Source organism: Leptosomus discolor, chromosome 12 (assembly GCF_034619465.1).
Source record: "Leptosomus discolor isolate bLepDis1 chromosome 12, bLepDis1.hap2, whole genome shotgun sequence".
NCBI classification, from domain to species: Eukaryota; Metazoa; Chordata; class Aves; order Leptosomiformes; family Leptosomidae; genus Leptosomus; species Leptosomus discolor.
Genome location: NC_141402.1, coordinates 17,487,385 through 17,504,202, shown reverse-complemented (window position 1 = coordinate 17,504,202; position 16,818 = coordinate 17,487,385). Strand labels below are relative to the sequence as shown.

The window sequence follows — 16,818 nt, the reverse complement described above, 5'->3', positions numbered from 1 at the left end:
TAACCGTTAAAGGCTGCAGTTCTTTAAGGCAGCCTTAACTTCCAGAAGGTCTACCAAGGAGCACACTTCAAACATCAAAGGATAATCCTGAACCCTATGGCTGATGTTCAAGTCTAGTTTTTAACCACATGAGGGAATTGCTCCTCTGAAAAGGAAGTCACCAGTGAGGTCATAGGTCTGTACACTGATCTCTCCTTCATTTCGCTCTCTTTTATTTATTTCTTTATAACTCTCATTTTATTATTTAAAAATGCTGAGGGGTTTGAAGAGAGCCAGATCAGGTCAATGTGTCAGGCTAATATTTAACCTCAAATTAAGACCTCAGAGACAAAAAGGGAGTGTACTACAGATTTTACAGCTAAGTCCCCTGCTCCAGCCTGCCTGACAGAAGCATCAGTAGCCCTGGGGTTTAAGTGCATTCAGCACCTTCCTAACTAATCCTTCGCATTTTTTTTTCCTCCTTAGAAGTAAACTGGATAAAACAACAACAACAAAGTCTCCTAGCTGAATATTTTTTCTGTTTATTGTTTGTCATTGACGAGCTACAGATAAGCCTCATCTTTGCTGTCAACTGAATTTGTTCAGAGCAACAGCTATAGAAAAGCAGAATCCTCCATCAGAGAATTGTCCAACTGCTGCTATGTCAAACTTTGTAGCTCCAGAAGTAAAAAAATTTGTGGCTTGGGACTATGTTGTTTTTGCAGCACTGTTTTTAGTATGTGCTAGCATTGGAGTCTTTTTTGCAGTTAAAGAGAGGAAAAAGAAGACTTCAAAGGAATTTTTGGTGGGTGGTAAGCAGATGACATGTGGACCAATAGCTTTCTCTCTCACGTCAAGTTTCATGTCAGCAGTAACCGTTCTGGGGACGCCCTCTGAGGTTTATCGTTATGGGGCATCCTTTGTGCTATTCTTTCTTTCCTATGCACTTGTCATCATTTTTACCGCTGAACTTTTTCTACCTGTATTTTACAGATCTGGCATTACAAGCACTTATGAGGTAAGTAAAAACTGCTAAAAAAAGGGCACTATTATAACAATCAGTATCATGCATATTGATATTTTCAGAGAAAAATCTCCGACAGAAGACTTTCTGCAGTGTTTTTCAGAACAAGCGTATTGAGACATTAATTGTTTTCAGAAACAGGTTGTGTTATTCAAACTAGTTATTTATATCGCATAAGATAAAAGCTCAAATTAAGGTCAGAGTTCCAGTTATGCATATATAGCAAAGACAGGATAAGGGTTTACACACTAGCACCAAATTGTTACAGCTGGAAAATATTTAAAGAGCATCCAAATGCTTCTGATCTTATAAGTAACTATTTAGAGAGCAGGTATTAAAAACAGACTTTAAGAAAAAAATTCAACAGTATCTAGTTCAAACTCGGCCCAGATCTGGCAATTTGGTCCAATTTACAATAAAACTGGACTATCTGATATATAAAAAGCTGAAGTGGGAGGAAGAGATAGAGAGGAAGAAGTTGGCAGGTCTGTTTCAAGAAAAAAATAAAGTCAAGACCGGAGAATGAATTCAGGGATTCTCTAGGAAAGAAGATGAACGACCTCTGTATTTTCTAGAGTTTTTGCTTGGCGTTCCTCCTGGAACAGATTATTTTCTTCATATGATGGTTCAGTAGTTCAAAAGATAAAAATAATCAGTAGCCCTTGTGATGCTGTTGTTAGGAGCACAGTGTGCAGCCCTTATCACTCGCCCAAGCACAGGGCAGCGGTCGAGCACTTGGGAACAGCCTTTTAGACACTTTAATCAAACGCTGCAAATTTGGTCACTCCTGTTTGCGGGCAGTTTCATCTAAGCAAGAACCGGACAAAGACCCCTGGGTTAGTTCACGAGGAGCTTCCGGGGAGCAGAAAGGATGCTCATGTTCTTTAAGCAAAGGAGGGGCTTTGGTCAAACAGCTCTGCCTGGGCGTTTGGAAATATTTCAGTTAAAGATTGGAAAAAAGTAAAATTGACCATCTATTCCTATTGCCACAAGTAACGGCATTTTCTAGCTTGCTTTGATGCAAGATCAGAGAATGAATTACTTTCCTTGTCTGAGCCACCAAAGGGGACATTGTAGCAGAAAATCCCTTCAAGCATGCTGGAAAGATGATGCTGCTGGCTTCAAGAATTATTTTTAGAAACAAGCCAAGTTATATAAATTAGCTATTTATTTGCATAGCAGATTGGAGGGCTTATTATGCAAGAGACACAAGAAAGATGAACATGAAGAAAATCAATAAGAAGGAAGCTGCTTTGCAAGTACTATGCCTAAAGACTTGTAAAAGAGAGAAGACTCGTACAGCCTGTGCCTGGTGGCTGCTGTGGAGCACATGGGACTACGGCCCAGGGAGAGACCCAGCCCACCAAGGCTGCACGGGAGGCTGCCACAGGGTTGGCAATGGAGATTTAATTCTTCTGATCAACTCTACAGAGAGACTCCAGCTGGTGACTCAGGCTTAAAATCTGGGCTTTTGGGCTAGAGATGTACTCACCTCTGCAGTTGTGCATTAATTTGGAACACCTCCCTACCTCCACCTGGAATTCCATAAGAACTCCACTTGCCTCTCCACATTGATGATGTTCAGATTTGGCTTTAGACTGAGACAGAGCAAGTGACAAAGCCAGCTTAGCTCGAGCACCGTGAAACTATGTTGCTGCCTCTCCATTTGCTCCACCACCACTTTTGTCACTACAGGAGTCAAACTATGCTATTTCTCCTAGACATGACCTCAAGTTGCCTCTTCATATAGTTGGAATATAGTTTCATCTGAAGTTCAAATTTCTTTTCCTTGTAGCCCCTGGGTTCTTTCAGTTATTCCCAATACAAAGCAGATACTGAGTACTGCAACCCAACATATAACTGCAAGTACATTCTACTGATGAGAAAATTTCTTAAAATGTAATTATCTCTATGTGTGAAAACAGTCATGCTCTCCTGTTCATTACTCAAAGCAGTAGTGCCGGTTGCCAGTAATTTTGCTTGCATAACTCAGGGCAAACAGAAGGTTAATGGCTGTGTCACAGATGCTACATGTGCAATTTACCGAGATTCCTCTTTTTCCTAGTATTTGGAGTTAAGATTTAACAAGATAGTCCGTCTTGCTGCAACATTGATCTATATCCTGCAGACGGTAAGAAGACATTCTCTCTTCGTTTATTATAATTTCACTCAACATTTATTTTGACAGACCAGTCTCAGATTGCATGTTTTTTACAATGAGATATTTTAATGAGTTCTTTTTCTTCCTTAATTTTTTCCACTTAGAATCATATATTAGTTTAGGTTTGAAGGGACTTTTAAAGGTCATCTAGTCCAACCCCCCTGCAGTGAGCAGGGACATCTTCAGCTGGATCAGGTTGCTCAGAGCCCCGTCCAACCTGACGTTGAATGTTTCCAGGGATGGGGCTGCTACCCGCTCTCTGGGCAGCCTGTGATGGTGTTTCACCACTCTCATTGTGAAAAATGTCTTCCTTATATCTAGTCTAAATCTACGCTTTTTTAGTTGAAAAGCATTACCCTTGCCCTATCGCAACAGGCCCTGCTAAAAAGATTGTCCCCCTCTTTCTTACGGGCCCCAATACACTTGGACTGTGTGTGTTAAAAAGAACAAATGGTTGCTTCCCTACCTTTCTAGTTTTCTCCTATTTAGGATTAAAAATGCCATTTTTGTTGCCTTTGACACGTGCATGTTGTGCTGAACTCCAACATGATGTCATTATGTTCCCTTGAAGTCTCTTTCTTTCCAAACCAGGGCATTCTGTCTTTCTTGAGAAGCCAGACGAGCTGTGCTGGGCAGATGTAGTTCACCAGTTACTCAGTTATGACACTGGGGTGAAGCTATCCCATTCGAAAGCTGTTGCACACGGCATCTCCTGGGGGGATCCCCAGGTAGCTCCAGCTCCATGATGGTCCCAGCAGGGACCATCTCAAAAGATCACATTCATTATGTATTTGATGGAAAGGTGGGATTTGATAGTATATTGGAAGACATTTCTTTCTACGTCAATTCCATGTTATTAATTCAAAAAAATTTTAGCAATAGATTTGAATGTTTATTGACTTTCAGGCTTTGTTTCTCCCTCAGTTCTGTTAGAGCATACATGTGAAGGGCATTGAGTCTGCTACTTTGAAAGTGATTGACTAGAAAAAGGAAGTTTAATTTCCAAGATCAATCTAAGTTATCTCTGCATCACTGTTCATGTTTTCCTGAGAGCTCCTCTTTCCGTTTGACTAGGATATTTTTGTCATCTAGTCATTTTAGCAACGGGTGAAATAAGTAATACCAAGACAGATAATGGTCCTTCCACCAGAAAAGATTAAATTAAAGATTTTCATTTCGTAAAGGCTAAAATAGAAAGCCATACACAATACAAGCTGATCTAAAGAAACTTCTGGATCTGGTATTTTGCTCTGAGCCCCACTCTGAATAGAAGCCTTATCACTGAGCATGCACATACATGTGGGTTTTTCATGAACTTTTTCTCCTTCAGATCCTTTACACAGGAATAGTGGTCTATGCTCCATCACTGGCACTCAACCAAGGTGAGTTCCCATGCCACACTACATGGCTACCCCAAATAACCACACCACAAGACAAGCAGAATAAATGAAGAAAATCGATAAAGAACTTTAAAAATAGTTCCTCAAGAGTTTTGTGAGAAAGTTTTTGCCTGCACCTCATAGCTCTGCACTTCTGACTTCCCAGATATCTCTCTCACAGCATTACATTAGCAGGAGCCCCATGTTTACTGTTCTGCTCTCCTTTGCTCTCAGCAACTGCCCGAAGACGTTAGCAATGAACGATTTCTCAACATCCTGACAAAGTTCACAGTACAAGCTGACGATCCAAGACCATATTTCTGTACTTTGATTCCCCCCTTCCCTGTCTCCTGTGTTCTGGTTCTCATGGGCATAACTCCATTCCCTGTAGCTGGAGCTGAACGCTGGGCTGCTGTCTGCCTGCACAATTTAATTAATCTTTGCAAACCAGTTTACAGCATCCATCATGACAGATGGGATTAGCAATGTTACTGCCATAGGGCATAAGGAATCACCATGGCCTGACTCCTGGTTTCACCAAAATTGTTTGGGAAGAGACTGTGAGGCTCTTTTCATTGTCCATCATCTAAGTCACATCCAGTTTGCCCAACCCGATCCCTCACACGGTGCTGAGCATCCTTCCTCTGGAGCTCAACTGAATTTTATGTGACCGTTCACGTTCAATGCCAGGCCATGCTAACTTTGCTATAAAGAGAACATTGACAGATAGTTTTGCCCTCACAAACTGTGCCCAGCGGGAGAGACTTCCCTATAAGCCAAACCAAAAGATGTATGCCTTGTATAAAGTAACTTTATGAAGGAAAATGAACATGCAAAATTGTTTTAATGTAGCACATACTAGCTTTAAACCGTTCCTAGTTGCAGGGAATGGAATTTAGTTTGGAGTTGAGTTTTTTCCCTTATGATTCTTTGGAAGTCTCTGAAGAACTTGATTTCTCAAGAGAAAATTCTGGACTAAGAACAGAAGGAGAGCATTGCTTAAAAATTTGTGTCCCACAGGAATGATGTTTTTGCTTTATGCAATTGTTCTTCTTACGTATTACTTTTGCACACTTGAAAGTTAGTTAAATCCAATTTACAAGAAAACAACAATGTAAACCAGTATCCGGTAGTGCCAAGAGACCTGAACAATCCAGCAAAGCTCCTAACAGACACCAAAGACAAAAATTTTTATCCCATCCTTCTAAGGCTAAAGGATCAGCTTTTCTGCTACCACCCAGATGACCTACCCCCATTTCTCTAACCATTTGGTTTTCTTTGGTTTCACAGTTACTGGATTTGATCTCTGGGGCTCTGTAGTTGCAACAGGAGTTGTCTGCACTTTCTATTGCACTCTGGTACGTAACAGGCATAACCAAACAGCTGGAACAGAGGTTGGTAACTCAACCATCCTTTATACATGACAGGCTGTCGCAGAAGGGCAGCTTCTAAACACAGTCCGAGTGACTGAAGTTTAAAATAGTAGAACATAGAGATAAATTTCTTTTAGACTCTGTGGTATAAGGAAGTCTATTTGGAGAAAAAAATGTTTTCTTTCAAATCCTCTGCTGTATGTCTTGAGGTTTAAACCAGACAGCTTGAGGCAGAGTCCAGATAAGCAGGCGATAACCTTCCCCTGCCATACTAAGTCTTTTGAGAAGACTATTTTTCTTATCATCTTTTACAAGTTATAGACTGGAAAACACTGTAATGAAAAATATGTCTCTGGTGCCACCCCAGATTAAGAACAGAGCGAAAAAACCTGGGAAGGACAATCAACAGGTCGTAGAGAGCTTTGCTTCTGAGTGGAAGCAACCTGAGAATCCAGATTACAAAAAATCTAAACAACGCAGTGGAAGTGGCAGAGCCCTGGGGCTCGGGACACAAACGAATTTCTACTCTCATTACCACCAATGAATTTTTCAATATCTCAGTCCATCCTTGCTGAAAACACTGTGTTGCTCTAGCATAGATTTGATCAAATATGAAAGTTGCTATGGAAGAAAGATGAACTTCAAATTTTCTGGTATTATTTTTCTGTGTTAGGCTAATTGCGGCCTGCTGGGCTCTGATAATTGTGCAGAGCACTATGGGAAGTACAAACACAGGCCAGCCAGTATCGTCTAAGCTTTTGTTCCGCACCATGATTTAGTCTTCAAACGCATATCAAGGAGGCAGAAAAAACAGCATTTAACTAGAGGTCAAATATTCTCATATGACTCTGGATAAACCATTTAGGCTCTGTGTCATTTTTCTGACCTGCAAAAATAAAACCTTTGTGGGAGAATACAAAGTTCAAGAAGAGTCTTGATTTGCTCGATGCTATACATACAGCTCATAAGTTCCTGAAATAAGGGCTCTTTCTACTTTTTGCTGTACTTGAACAACAGGAAAGAATATGAGGACATACGGTTTCTGTTTGTTCTAGGGAGGATTAAAAGCTGTTGTCTGGACAGACGCATTTCAAATGATTGTCATGGTAGCTGGCTTCGTGACGGTTTTGAGTCGAGGAACTACTCTGAATGGCGGATTGATCAAGGTCTGGGAAAATGCCTATGAAGGATCACGACTAAGCATATTTGAGTAAGAAACAAATGGTGCAAACCTTTTCTTTTTGTGTGTTTAACATTTAGAAACCCTACCCCCACTGAGCCAAAAGTGGAGTTGTTATTATAGTACTGGTGAACACCCTCAGTGACGCAGAGAAGTCGGTTCTTGGGAACATAACTTTCCAGGAGAGCGTAACTCCTCTTTCTGTTACGCTCTTCAAAGAAACCAAAGCCCTGCTGAACTGCCTGGTTATTCCTCCCAATTGCGTACATCTTTCATCATCTATTCATAAAACTGAATCATCATTTTAAGTGCACTCACCACAGCAGCTAGCAATGGCGCGCCAGCACACTGGGACAGCAAACCGACCTTCCTCTGGCTGTTTGTGGCCTTGACTGAAAAGCTCTTTGATCAAGGGAAGTCCCTGACAGACTCTAGCAGCAAAGGTCAAATGTTATCTGCTATACCTGTCAAGATTAGCAGACTTGCAAAGATGACAGATGCAAGACAGAAAGATGTACTTGTACCGCTAAGAATTACAGAGTACTGAAATTTTCTTGTTAAAAAAGATAATACTGCAGCTGAAGCAATTTCTTGTGAAGGAAATGGCACATCGTGATGATGTAAGTAAGAGTTTGGAGGTTCTTTAGAGTTTAGTAAATGGCTTTGTTCCTTGCAGAGGATGGGGTCCCAGGCAAGATGGCTTGCAGATCTGTTGCTGCAATGAGACACAGATCTGAAATCTGAGCATAAATCACATTTATAAGGCTTTTTATCTCAATTAATTGGGTCCTCTGACTGAGTCTGCATGATATATGTTTATCCTGACTTGATAGTAAAGTGTTCCAATAGAAAAGTAAAAAAAAAAACCCAAACCCTTGCAAACCTAAACACATGGGATGTTGTCTGTGCTGTAAAACAGTATTACCAATGCAGTACTTCTAACGCAGAGGGTAGGACATACCAGGTATTTCTGAAAAATTACCTACCTCCTGCTAAATAAATGCGTGTAAATAAGCAAAATGAATTGCTTCTCTTTTCTAGCTTTGATGTTGATCCTTTGAGACGACACACCTTCTGGACAATTGTTATTGGGGGAACATTTACATGGCTAGGGCTCTACGGAGTTAATCAGTCCACAATACAGAGATGCATTTCTTGCAAGTCGGAAAAGCACGCTAAACTGTAAGTCACCTGTCCTTAAGCTATTCTATCAATCAGAGACACTGACATGGAGTTATACTGACAGTTTGTCAGTTATGTTAAATAAACATCGAGATCCTGTTGGGCAGTAGTGAGCTAATTTTGCCCTGACAGTCTTATTCCATCTGGCCCTAAACGGCTTAAGTAAATGCAGAAAGAAAAACGGGTAGATATCTACCTCTTGCAGTTCATTAATTTGGGGTCAGGCTGCCAAATTAATCCTCAGAAGCAGAGTATGGAAAAGATGCCCACACAGAAGTTGTGATATCTACAGCTTTACTGGAAAAATGTATTTATTGGAATTGCGTTGCTGTTGTACTGTCATAAAGATGGCTATTGGTTTAATGGGGAACTATAGTACAAGGCATGATCTAAATAAAACGAGATAAGTTATTAAAATTCTAAAATATAAGAATAATCGGAACCAATGGCAAAGAAACTAGTGAAACTTCACAATATAGACATACAGGTCACCAGCCTGCTACCTTCTTCAAGTGCAGCATTAGCGTGTGCATAGCTAGACACATGTTCTGCTAAACAACCAGATTTTTTCAGATGCCTAGTGCTAATTGCTTGCCCACTTGGCTAAAGCATAAAGGTGGTAATTTTTTCCTTCTTCAAACGGTTGGCTTTCTTGCTAGCTGCAATCATACTAATTTTTCTTAAGAGTATATGAATTTACCTTGTCGAAATTCAGTCTCTGAAAATGTTTGTAAGTCACATCACTGAGAACATCACTAGTAACAAGTCCTGAAAGACCTTTGAGTCCCAGTAGCACAGCTCTGAACTGGCCCTAGCAAGACATCTTTTGTAAGGTGACGTCCAAACACGATGTCGGCTACGTAAAACCCGCCAGCTCTCGGGAACTACAGGTTTAGTGAACCGCAGCCACACGACCTCCCCAGCAGATGCTGTCACCCACATCCGTTTCATGCACTAGTGAAAAACCCAAATCTGTGTGTTACTTGGCATGGCAGCATCGCAACCACGACAGAATCCGTGCAAAAGAATACTCTGCGTGGCTTAAAGGGAGAACAGCACCAACTCCCTACAGACACAAATCTGCTCTTTCAGGGGACAGAGGGACAGACCCAGCGCTTGCTGCAGCCTGTTCTGCATACAAGTTGCTGGTCTTAGATCTGCCTCTTCCAGCTGTACAGAGTTACCTAGAACCTTGCCTGAGAGCATAACGAGGCTGTGTTTTCCCATGTTTTTTAAAATCAGTATTACACAGAATTTCTGATCCTGGTGATGCCTTTAAGAGATTATACAGCAATCTTTGATTAAGGTGTCTCCCTAAAAAGTTAGAAATAACTAACTTGTAACAGCTTTTCTATGTTTATCTTGTATTAAATAGAATTTCTCTCCTCTGTTCCAGGGCACTTTACTTGAATTTACTGGGACTCTGGACAGTCCTGGTGTGTGCAGTATTTTGTGGTTTGGTGATGTACTCTCATTACAAAAGTTGTGACCCTTGGACTGCTGATTTCATTTCAGCACCTGATCAGGTACAGATACTCATTATTATAATTACAAGCTGCTTTGGGCCAAGACATAGCATGTATAGAGACAGGTTAAGTTTTGTGGGATGCTTTATGTCCTTTCAGTGCTCAGTCACTAAGGTGGGTGCCAAATCAGGGCTGGACAACATCTATCCTGGCACTCCTGCAGTATTAATCCGATGGACCCCTTCAGCTGAATGACATCCCCTTCGCTCAAAATCTGACTCATCACGTTAGTTGGAACAAAACCAGAATTTAGCAACGTGCTCAGAAGCAGCTACTTCTCTTCCATTACCCAGGAAAATCTTAACTAATTGCTTGTGTCCATCTCGTGCTTCTTCTGCCCCAGCTCATGCCGTATTTTGTCATGGACATTTTTTCTTCGATACCAGGAGTCCCAGGACTGTTTGTCGCCTGTGCATTCAGTGGAACACTAAGGTCTGTGACTCTCAAATGGTATTTTAGCTGCATACCATTGATTTCTCAAGGACGCTGAAAGAGGTCAAAACGTTTAATCCAAAGAACAACCCAGCTGTTTTCCTCAGCACACTCCAGGAAGAAGCAGTAGTGCTTTGTCAAGTTACATTCTATTTATGCCATAGTCTAGCTCCACTTCTCCAGTATCTTTTTATCCCAAATACATGTTAGAATAACATTATCAGCACAGTCAAAAGGGTATAAAAACTGAGGAAACACCAGTTCTTTGTAAAAGAGCTCAGCTTCCTGGAATACCTTTGGAGTTGCTCGTGGTGAAGCTGCCTTTGCTCAGCCTGGATGCTGTAATACCATAGTCAGGGACAGAGAGCTTTTCAGCAAGCCTATCTGCACACGAAGCAGAGTAAGACTAGGGGAAGAGATGTCTGCACAGAGAAGTTTCAGAAACCGTGTGTTCTTCAGGGGTGTGCTGCATGTCATTGCAGCTTCTACCCTCTACAGGCCAAACATCAATACTTCACAGGACATTAGAAAGAGGGAATATTCAAGTTCACAGCGACATTATTCAAATGCCATACAGTCTCCAACAGGCTGTTTCTAAAGACTCTTATCTGTAGAAAAAGCAAGAGCGTGCTATCAAAACAGCAAATAAAAGGAAAAAAAAAATGAATCCCAAACAAAAAAAAACCCCACACATAAAAGGCATCGGCTGCTCCTAGCAGGAGACTAAGAGAACAGATTTAAGGGCATCAAGTACCAAACACTGTGGTGCAGGTATTGACACTGCTATATTGTCACAACAAATTCACAGAGGTTGTATTCACCAAATACGGATTCACTCACCTAGCTCAGAGAGTCAGACTATTCCCATCCCTTTTTTTTCAGTTATGAGGGAAAACAACAGACATTTTGCTGAGGAACAGGGTATCACTACTGGTCACTGCAAACCTTTGATTTCTAAGGTAGCTATATTTTTATTCTGTAGCTATAAGGTAGCTATATTTCGAAGGCCTCTGCAGGCTGGTAAACCGAAGGGTCAGCCAGGATGAGTTTGTGTCTTGTACTGTGCCAGCATGGAGCAGAGCCCCAGCAATTGCAGAAGGGACAGAAACCTCACCAGCATCAGCAGCGTGCATGAAAAATGCTATAAAATGTGCAATTCTTGAAGAATATTAGTGCTGAACAAGAGGAAGCATTTCTTTATAAATACAACTTTATTTCAGATTATATTGCTTCCTGTTTACTTGACATTCTCCCTTTTCACAGCACGGTAGCTGCCAGCATCAACGCTTTAGCAACTGTTACCTTTGAAGACTTGGTCAAGAAATGTTTCCCAAACCTCTCCGAGAGGATGAGCACATGGATCAGCAAAGGCTTATGTAGGTACCCCAGATGGGATCCATTTCTTTGGTGGCAAAGGTGTCCATCCCCTCAGTTGCTATTACTGCAGGAGAAAACAGGGGAGGATTTTGTATACTCTGAGCCTTGAGAGAGTCTCAGACTCTCAAATGACTCAGAGAGCAGTTCTGTGAGTAGTGGAGGGCACTGTCCAGAGACAGTCCTTCAGAAACACACCTGCGCTTTGAAACCTCCACAGGAGTGTAACCCTTTATAAACTCTCAAGACGAATGTCAGCCTGATGCTTCAGTAAAATGAAGCATGGGCACTACATGGTACAGAAATAAATGTAGACTAGCATCAACAACCACTACTCAAAATCCTTGGGAAAGTTGTGTCTACTGAAAAATTACAATACAGAAAGAATATCAGCGTAGTTATTACCACATTACGCTACAGTAGTATTACTAAATATTATTATTTTATAGTAGTACAATAAGACATTTCTATTAACAGTAAGAGTATTGCACAAGTAGGTCGTTCAGCTTCTCACTGAAAAATCAAAATGTAAAAAAGACAAATGAGAAAGAGATCATCAACATATCAAGCATCCAAAGTGGTCTGAATTTTCAAGGTACTCTTTACCAGTATTGCAGTACTTTTATAAGTACCTCAATAATATCACAACCATTTATGAGTGTTTGTAAAGATCACAGAAGAGTCAAACCAACACTTTTTTGTGGTCTGTAACTGCCTCCAGTCTTCTGTGTTCTTGCTTTTCCACTTACTACTAAGTTTTTGCACTCAGGACCTAGAAAGATAATTTTTAACTCTGAAACCAAGGTGTGCTAGCACAGAAGATCAGTTCTGGTTAGCTTTACTCGAGACTGCTACGTACAGAGTTCTGTCTACCACCGAGTTAAAACTGATGCCAAAAGAAGAAAGCTGTGCGGTTTATCATTGCTCGTTTCATTCATTAGATTATTTTAAAAGTGTTATTTAAAGGCAACAGAAATGGAAACATTTCTACAGGAGGCAGAACTTCTGCATTAATTTCCTTGCTAACTTCTGCTTCATAAGAAAAAACAACCAACCAAAACACCAACATGACTTCACGCCAGACGCTGCTGGGTGCTTAATGGTCCGCTTTAACCATCAAAGCCCAAAGTGCAAATTCCTCCATGTTGCCCAGTCGCTTTGGACACTGGATGAATTAGAAATCATCCACACTATTAACCAGCACTGACAACCTCACTGCCTGATCTCTTCCAGGTTTATTATATGGTGTCCTGTGCACTTCGATGGCTGCAGCAGCATCGCTGCTGGGAGGAGTTGTGCAGGTATCGCCTGCTTCAGAAGTGCAATGAACTGAATGCGAATGAACAGAAACGCAATGAACTCAACAAATAATGCTGACAGCCCTGGGGACTGCTAGATTACCTGAACAATTTCTGTGGACACTGCTGAGAGGAATAACTAGGGGGAAAAAAATAGAATCATAAATCCTCCAACTCCTTCATTATTTACTCACTGCTGGGAAATGATACCGAGTGTGATTCTCTTTTTAATTGTGCACTGAAATCGCTGTCGGTCCTTTCTCCCCCACCATTTCCCACTGACTATTACAGACCAAAACCAGAACTGTGCACCCTCCCTTCCGCTGCTGCACTAAGCTCCTGCCTCTCCTCTGCATCCACAGGCTTCCCTCTCCATCCATGGGATGTGTGGGGGGCCCATGCTGGGATTATTTACTCTGGGAATTGTGTTTCCTTGTGCTAACTGGAAGGTAAGAAAAAAAATTTCCTTATCTAAAAGAAAATCTCTTGGTGGTCTTTGGTTAAAACTCTATCTTGAAAATTATGTGGGTTTTTTTTAGATTTAGTCTCTGGGCTGCTTTTTGCATTTAGAGACTAAGGCATCTCTAAATCTGTTTAGAGGTCCCTTTTCACTGTCTGAATTTATCCCATTTGACTTCAACTCTACCCAGCTGTGGAATAATTGGTGATTAGATCCATATGAGGGTTTTAAAAAAAAATTATTTTTATTTCTGACTTTCTTTTCTTTCATTAAAAAGAAAAAAAAAATAGTCAATACTCATCTCAGGCTACATTCAGCTTGGGACATACAGAATGATTTCAATTGCTCTGCCTTTGCTAACTCAGACAAAACACAACATGAGCTCATTTCATATTGCCCCATGAGCAGCCCCCTCACGTTTACCCAGAAGCAAAACTAAAGTCTGTATTGCAGTTCTGATCATCAGAGCTTTGCTTCAGCTCTTATGACCAGAGGGCAATAACTCACCACGTTTTATACCCTGGTTGAGAGAGAACAGAACTGATTTACACTGACAGAGGCTGTAACCAGTCATTGCCTCCTCCCACCTAATTCACCTTCGCAGGGAAGCACTTCCCACGCGCCTCCTTTAACAGTATCTCTCTGTGCCTGCCGAGGGTGCCATCGGAGGCCTCTTAGCTGGGATCACCTTAGCGTTTTGGACCGGTACCGGCTCCTTCATTTACCCTGCACCACCAACGAAGTCCATTCCTCTGCAACTGTCGACCCTCAACTGCACGCTGGCTAACGGCACCGCGGCGCTGGCGGCGGCGGCTCCCGTGGCGGCTCCCGACAGGTATTTTCCCTGTCGTCACCCCTTAACCCGCGCTCTGGCACAGCGTGCGGCCGGGTCTGCAGCGCGCACCCGGGGCGCAGCCGGTAGCCGCCGAGCGGGCTGGGCGCACGGACCGCTGCCTGCCGGATCAAACGCCTTTGCTGGCACAGTCAAGACACAAGTTAAATGTGCCTGTTGGTCCTCACTAGCCGCTTTTGTCACCTCTTCACAGGCCTTTGCTGGCAGATACCTGGTACTCCCTGTCCTACCTGTACTTCAGTGCCATCGGCTGCCTGGGCTGTGCCATCACAGGGTTGTTGATAAGCTTTATGACAGGTTGGTGTTCAACACACACATATATACGCACATATATGTACACACATATGTATACACACATATATATAAAAATGCTTTTGAACAAGAACCTGATCCAGCTGTTAAAAGAGCTTTCAAAAAGTCTAGCAAGCGGCTCGTGAGACACAGACTCGGAGGGGGGCAGCAAGCTCCGAATCCACTCGCCGCCCACCTCACGGCCCGGGGCTCCCAAGGCTCCCACCTAACTTTCTGTAGACTGAGGTATCATTATTTTCTCCTTTCAGGACCTAGCAAAGGAGAAGATATCCCACCAGTGTTAATCAAACCAGTCTGCAACCTGTTTTGCTTTTGGTCTGAAAGACTCAAAGCTTTGCTCTGGTGCGGCGTGCGGCACGACAGCCAGGAGGTGAGTACCTGAGCCCGCGGCTCAGCCCCGCCACGGGCCGGGAGCCGTGGGCACACGTCTGCACGCAGAGAGCAGACCAGCCTTCAGCAATCCCTTCTCCAAGTCATGCAAGGGATGCTGCGTAGGCACCGCAGCCTGGAAACGAGACCATCCAAACCCCGACCAGCGTTGGTCAGTAATAAGTTACCTGTTCTCCCTGTTTGCGCAGCACACGGGGACTGGGAGTCTCCAGAGACGAACGGCCCTCAGGATGTCCAGCAGCCCATGAAGTGGGGGCTGACCCCTCTCTCCCTGCCCTCCCCGCTCCAGCAGCTGAGCAGGGACAAAACCGCACTTTACACCCCAGAAAGTTCACCAAGCTGCCGCCTCCTCCCACCGAGGACAGAGAGAAAGACTTTAGCACTGAGGTGTCCACGAAGCTCTCCTGCTGCTGCCGGCCCATCAGGCAGAGCTGCAACCGCCGGCACCTGGGCTGCTCCTGCTCCTCCCACCACCTCCTCCACAGAGCAGGACCGGCTTTTCCCCAGGTGTCTCCGGGCTTTGTAGCTTGTTAACAAGCCATACAGAATGAGCACCTCATCTTCTCGCACTAAGTTTGCAGAGAAACAACAACTGCTCCACGTTAGCAGAATCTGCTAGGTTTAGAAAAAGGAGGCAAAACAATATGTATGTTTTCAGCTCCTTTAGAGTACCCTACAGGTACCTTTAAATCTTGAAAGTAATCTTTCAGCTGCAAGGCTCACAGGACTCAGCAGATAGGAGCTGTCCCTCCACCCAGCTTGCATTAAGTTTGGCATTAAAGTCGATGGTTCAATTTGGAGAGCAGCTGCGGCTCTGGATTTGCTGCAGCTGTTTCACCTGGCTTTTAGATGCCCTACACAGACTTCATCTGGAACTTTTCTGGAGGAAAAAACCCCAACTTCAATAAAAGCAGTAAAAAAAAATAAAAAATATAATCACATATACATTTATCACTTTGTATTTGCCTAAAACGTAGGCAAACAACACTAATCAAGTAGCTGCAGCGTGAAACCACCGAGGCAAGCATAGACCAGACCAAAAAACAATCCACCCAAATGCAGATAAATATGCAAATGAAAACTGGAATTTAAGTGATTGGGAATGCACTGAGGACACATTTCAAGACTTCCACATGAACAGTGGAGTTGTAGGAAGTTGGTTTTGTAGCTTTTGCCAAAGACTTTCCATGGGGGAATGATAAAATCAGTGGTTGTGTATGGAGGGGACACACTAGAAAGTCCCTGTTTGTGGGTAGTCATTTTATGTATTGAAGTAACTCCCCAGATTTATAAGAAAGGATGCCAGAATTTCAAAATGCAACAAGATACCCTTTTAGCAAAGGAAAAAAGCAGTGAATAAAAGCTTCACACTGCTAGGATAATTTCTTTCTTTTTTTTTCAGGAGGACTTTGAAAAAAATCTGCCTAAAGTTACTTCAAATAAAACTGGAAGAGATGACATCTTCAAAAACAGTAACAACAAAGAATACAAACGCCAGTTCCCCGGTTATAATCCCGATGAAAAATCTTATACTAATATGAGCAGAGAATCTCGCCTCTAGAAGCTGAGGGATAAAGGATATTTAATCAAACTATTTCTCCGTCTTCAGAAAGGAAGAACTTTTTTTTTTTCTAGCATTTACCAGCTGACCAAGAGGGAACAACTGCTCTCTATAGCAATAAAGGCCATACTTTTATGAATTTCGTGACAGACCTGGGAAATCATCAGACAATGGGGTTTTGAAAGCACTGCTACTTCAGAATCACCAATGTTTCATGAACCTCATCGTGGAAGTTCCTGTATGCAAGTAGCTGCAATACATCTGTATCACACGCTCTGTTCAGTAACTAGTCATTGAAGAGAAACGTCAAAGGTGAACTTGAGATAAAAACAGA

The 16,818-nt window shown here is 42.4% G+C and overlaps 1 protein-coding gene across 2 annotated transcripts; it reads left to right on the top strand.

Annotated features, from left to right (window-relative positions):
• The first annotated feature begins 640 nt into the window (after window positions 1-640).
• Window positions 641-16,484, top strand: SLC5A12 (solute carrier family 5 member 12). Of its 2 annotated transcripts, XM_086472131.1 has the most exons (16): window positions 641-997; window positions 3,069-3,134; window positions 4,495-4,546; window positions 5,834-5,901; window positions 6,972-7,126; window positions 8,138-8,278; window positions 9,675-9,804; window positions 10,148-10,236; window positions 11,500-11,612; window positions 12,844-12,911; window positions 13,271-13,357; window positions 13,646-13,765; window positions 14,004-14,203; window positions 14,415-14,518; window positions 14,782-14,903; window positions 16,326-16,484. In XM_086472131.1, the coding sequence occupies exons 1-16, from the start codon at window positions 641-643 to the stop codon at window positions 16,482-16,484; spliced, it is 2,031 nt and encodes a 676-aa protein (XP_086328257.1). The 2 variants fall into 2 exon arrangements, with proteins under 2 accessions (XP_086328257.1, XP_009945237.1); XM_009946935.1 differs by lacking the exon at window positions 13,646-13,765 and having other exon boundaries at window positions 14,025-14,203.
• Window positions 16,485-16,818: the final 334 nt, after the last annotated feature.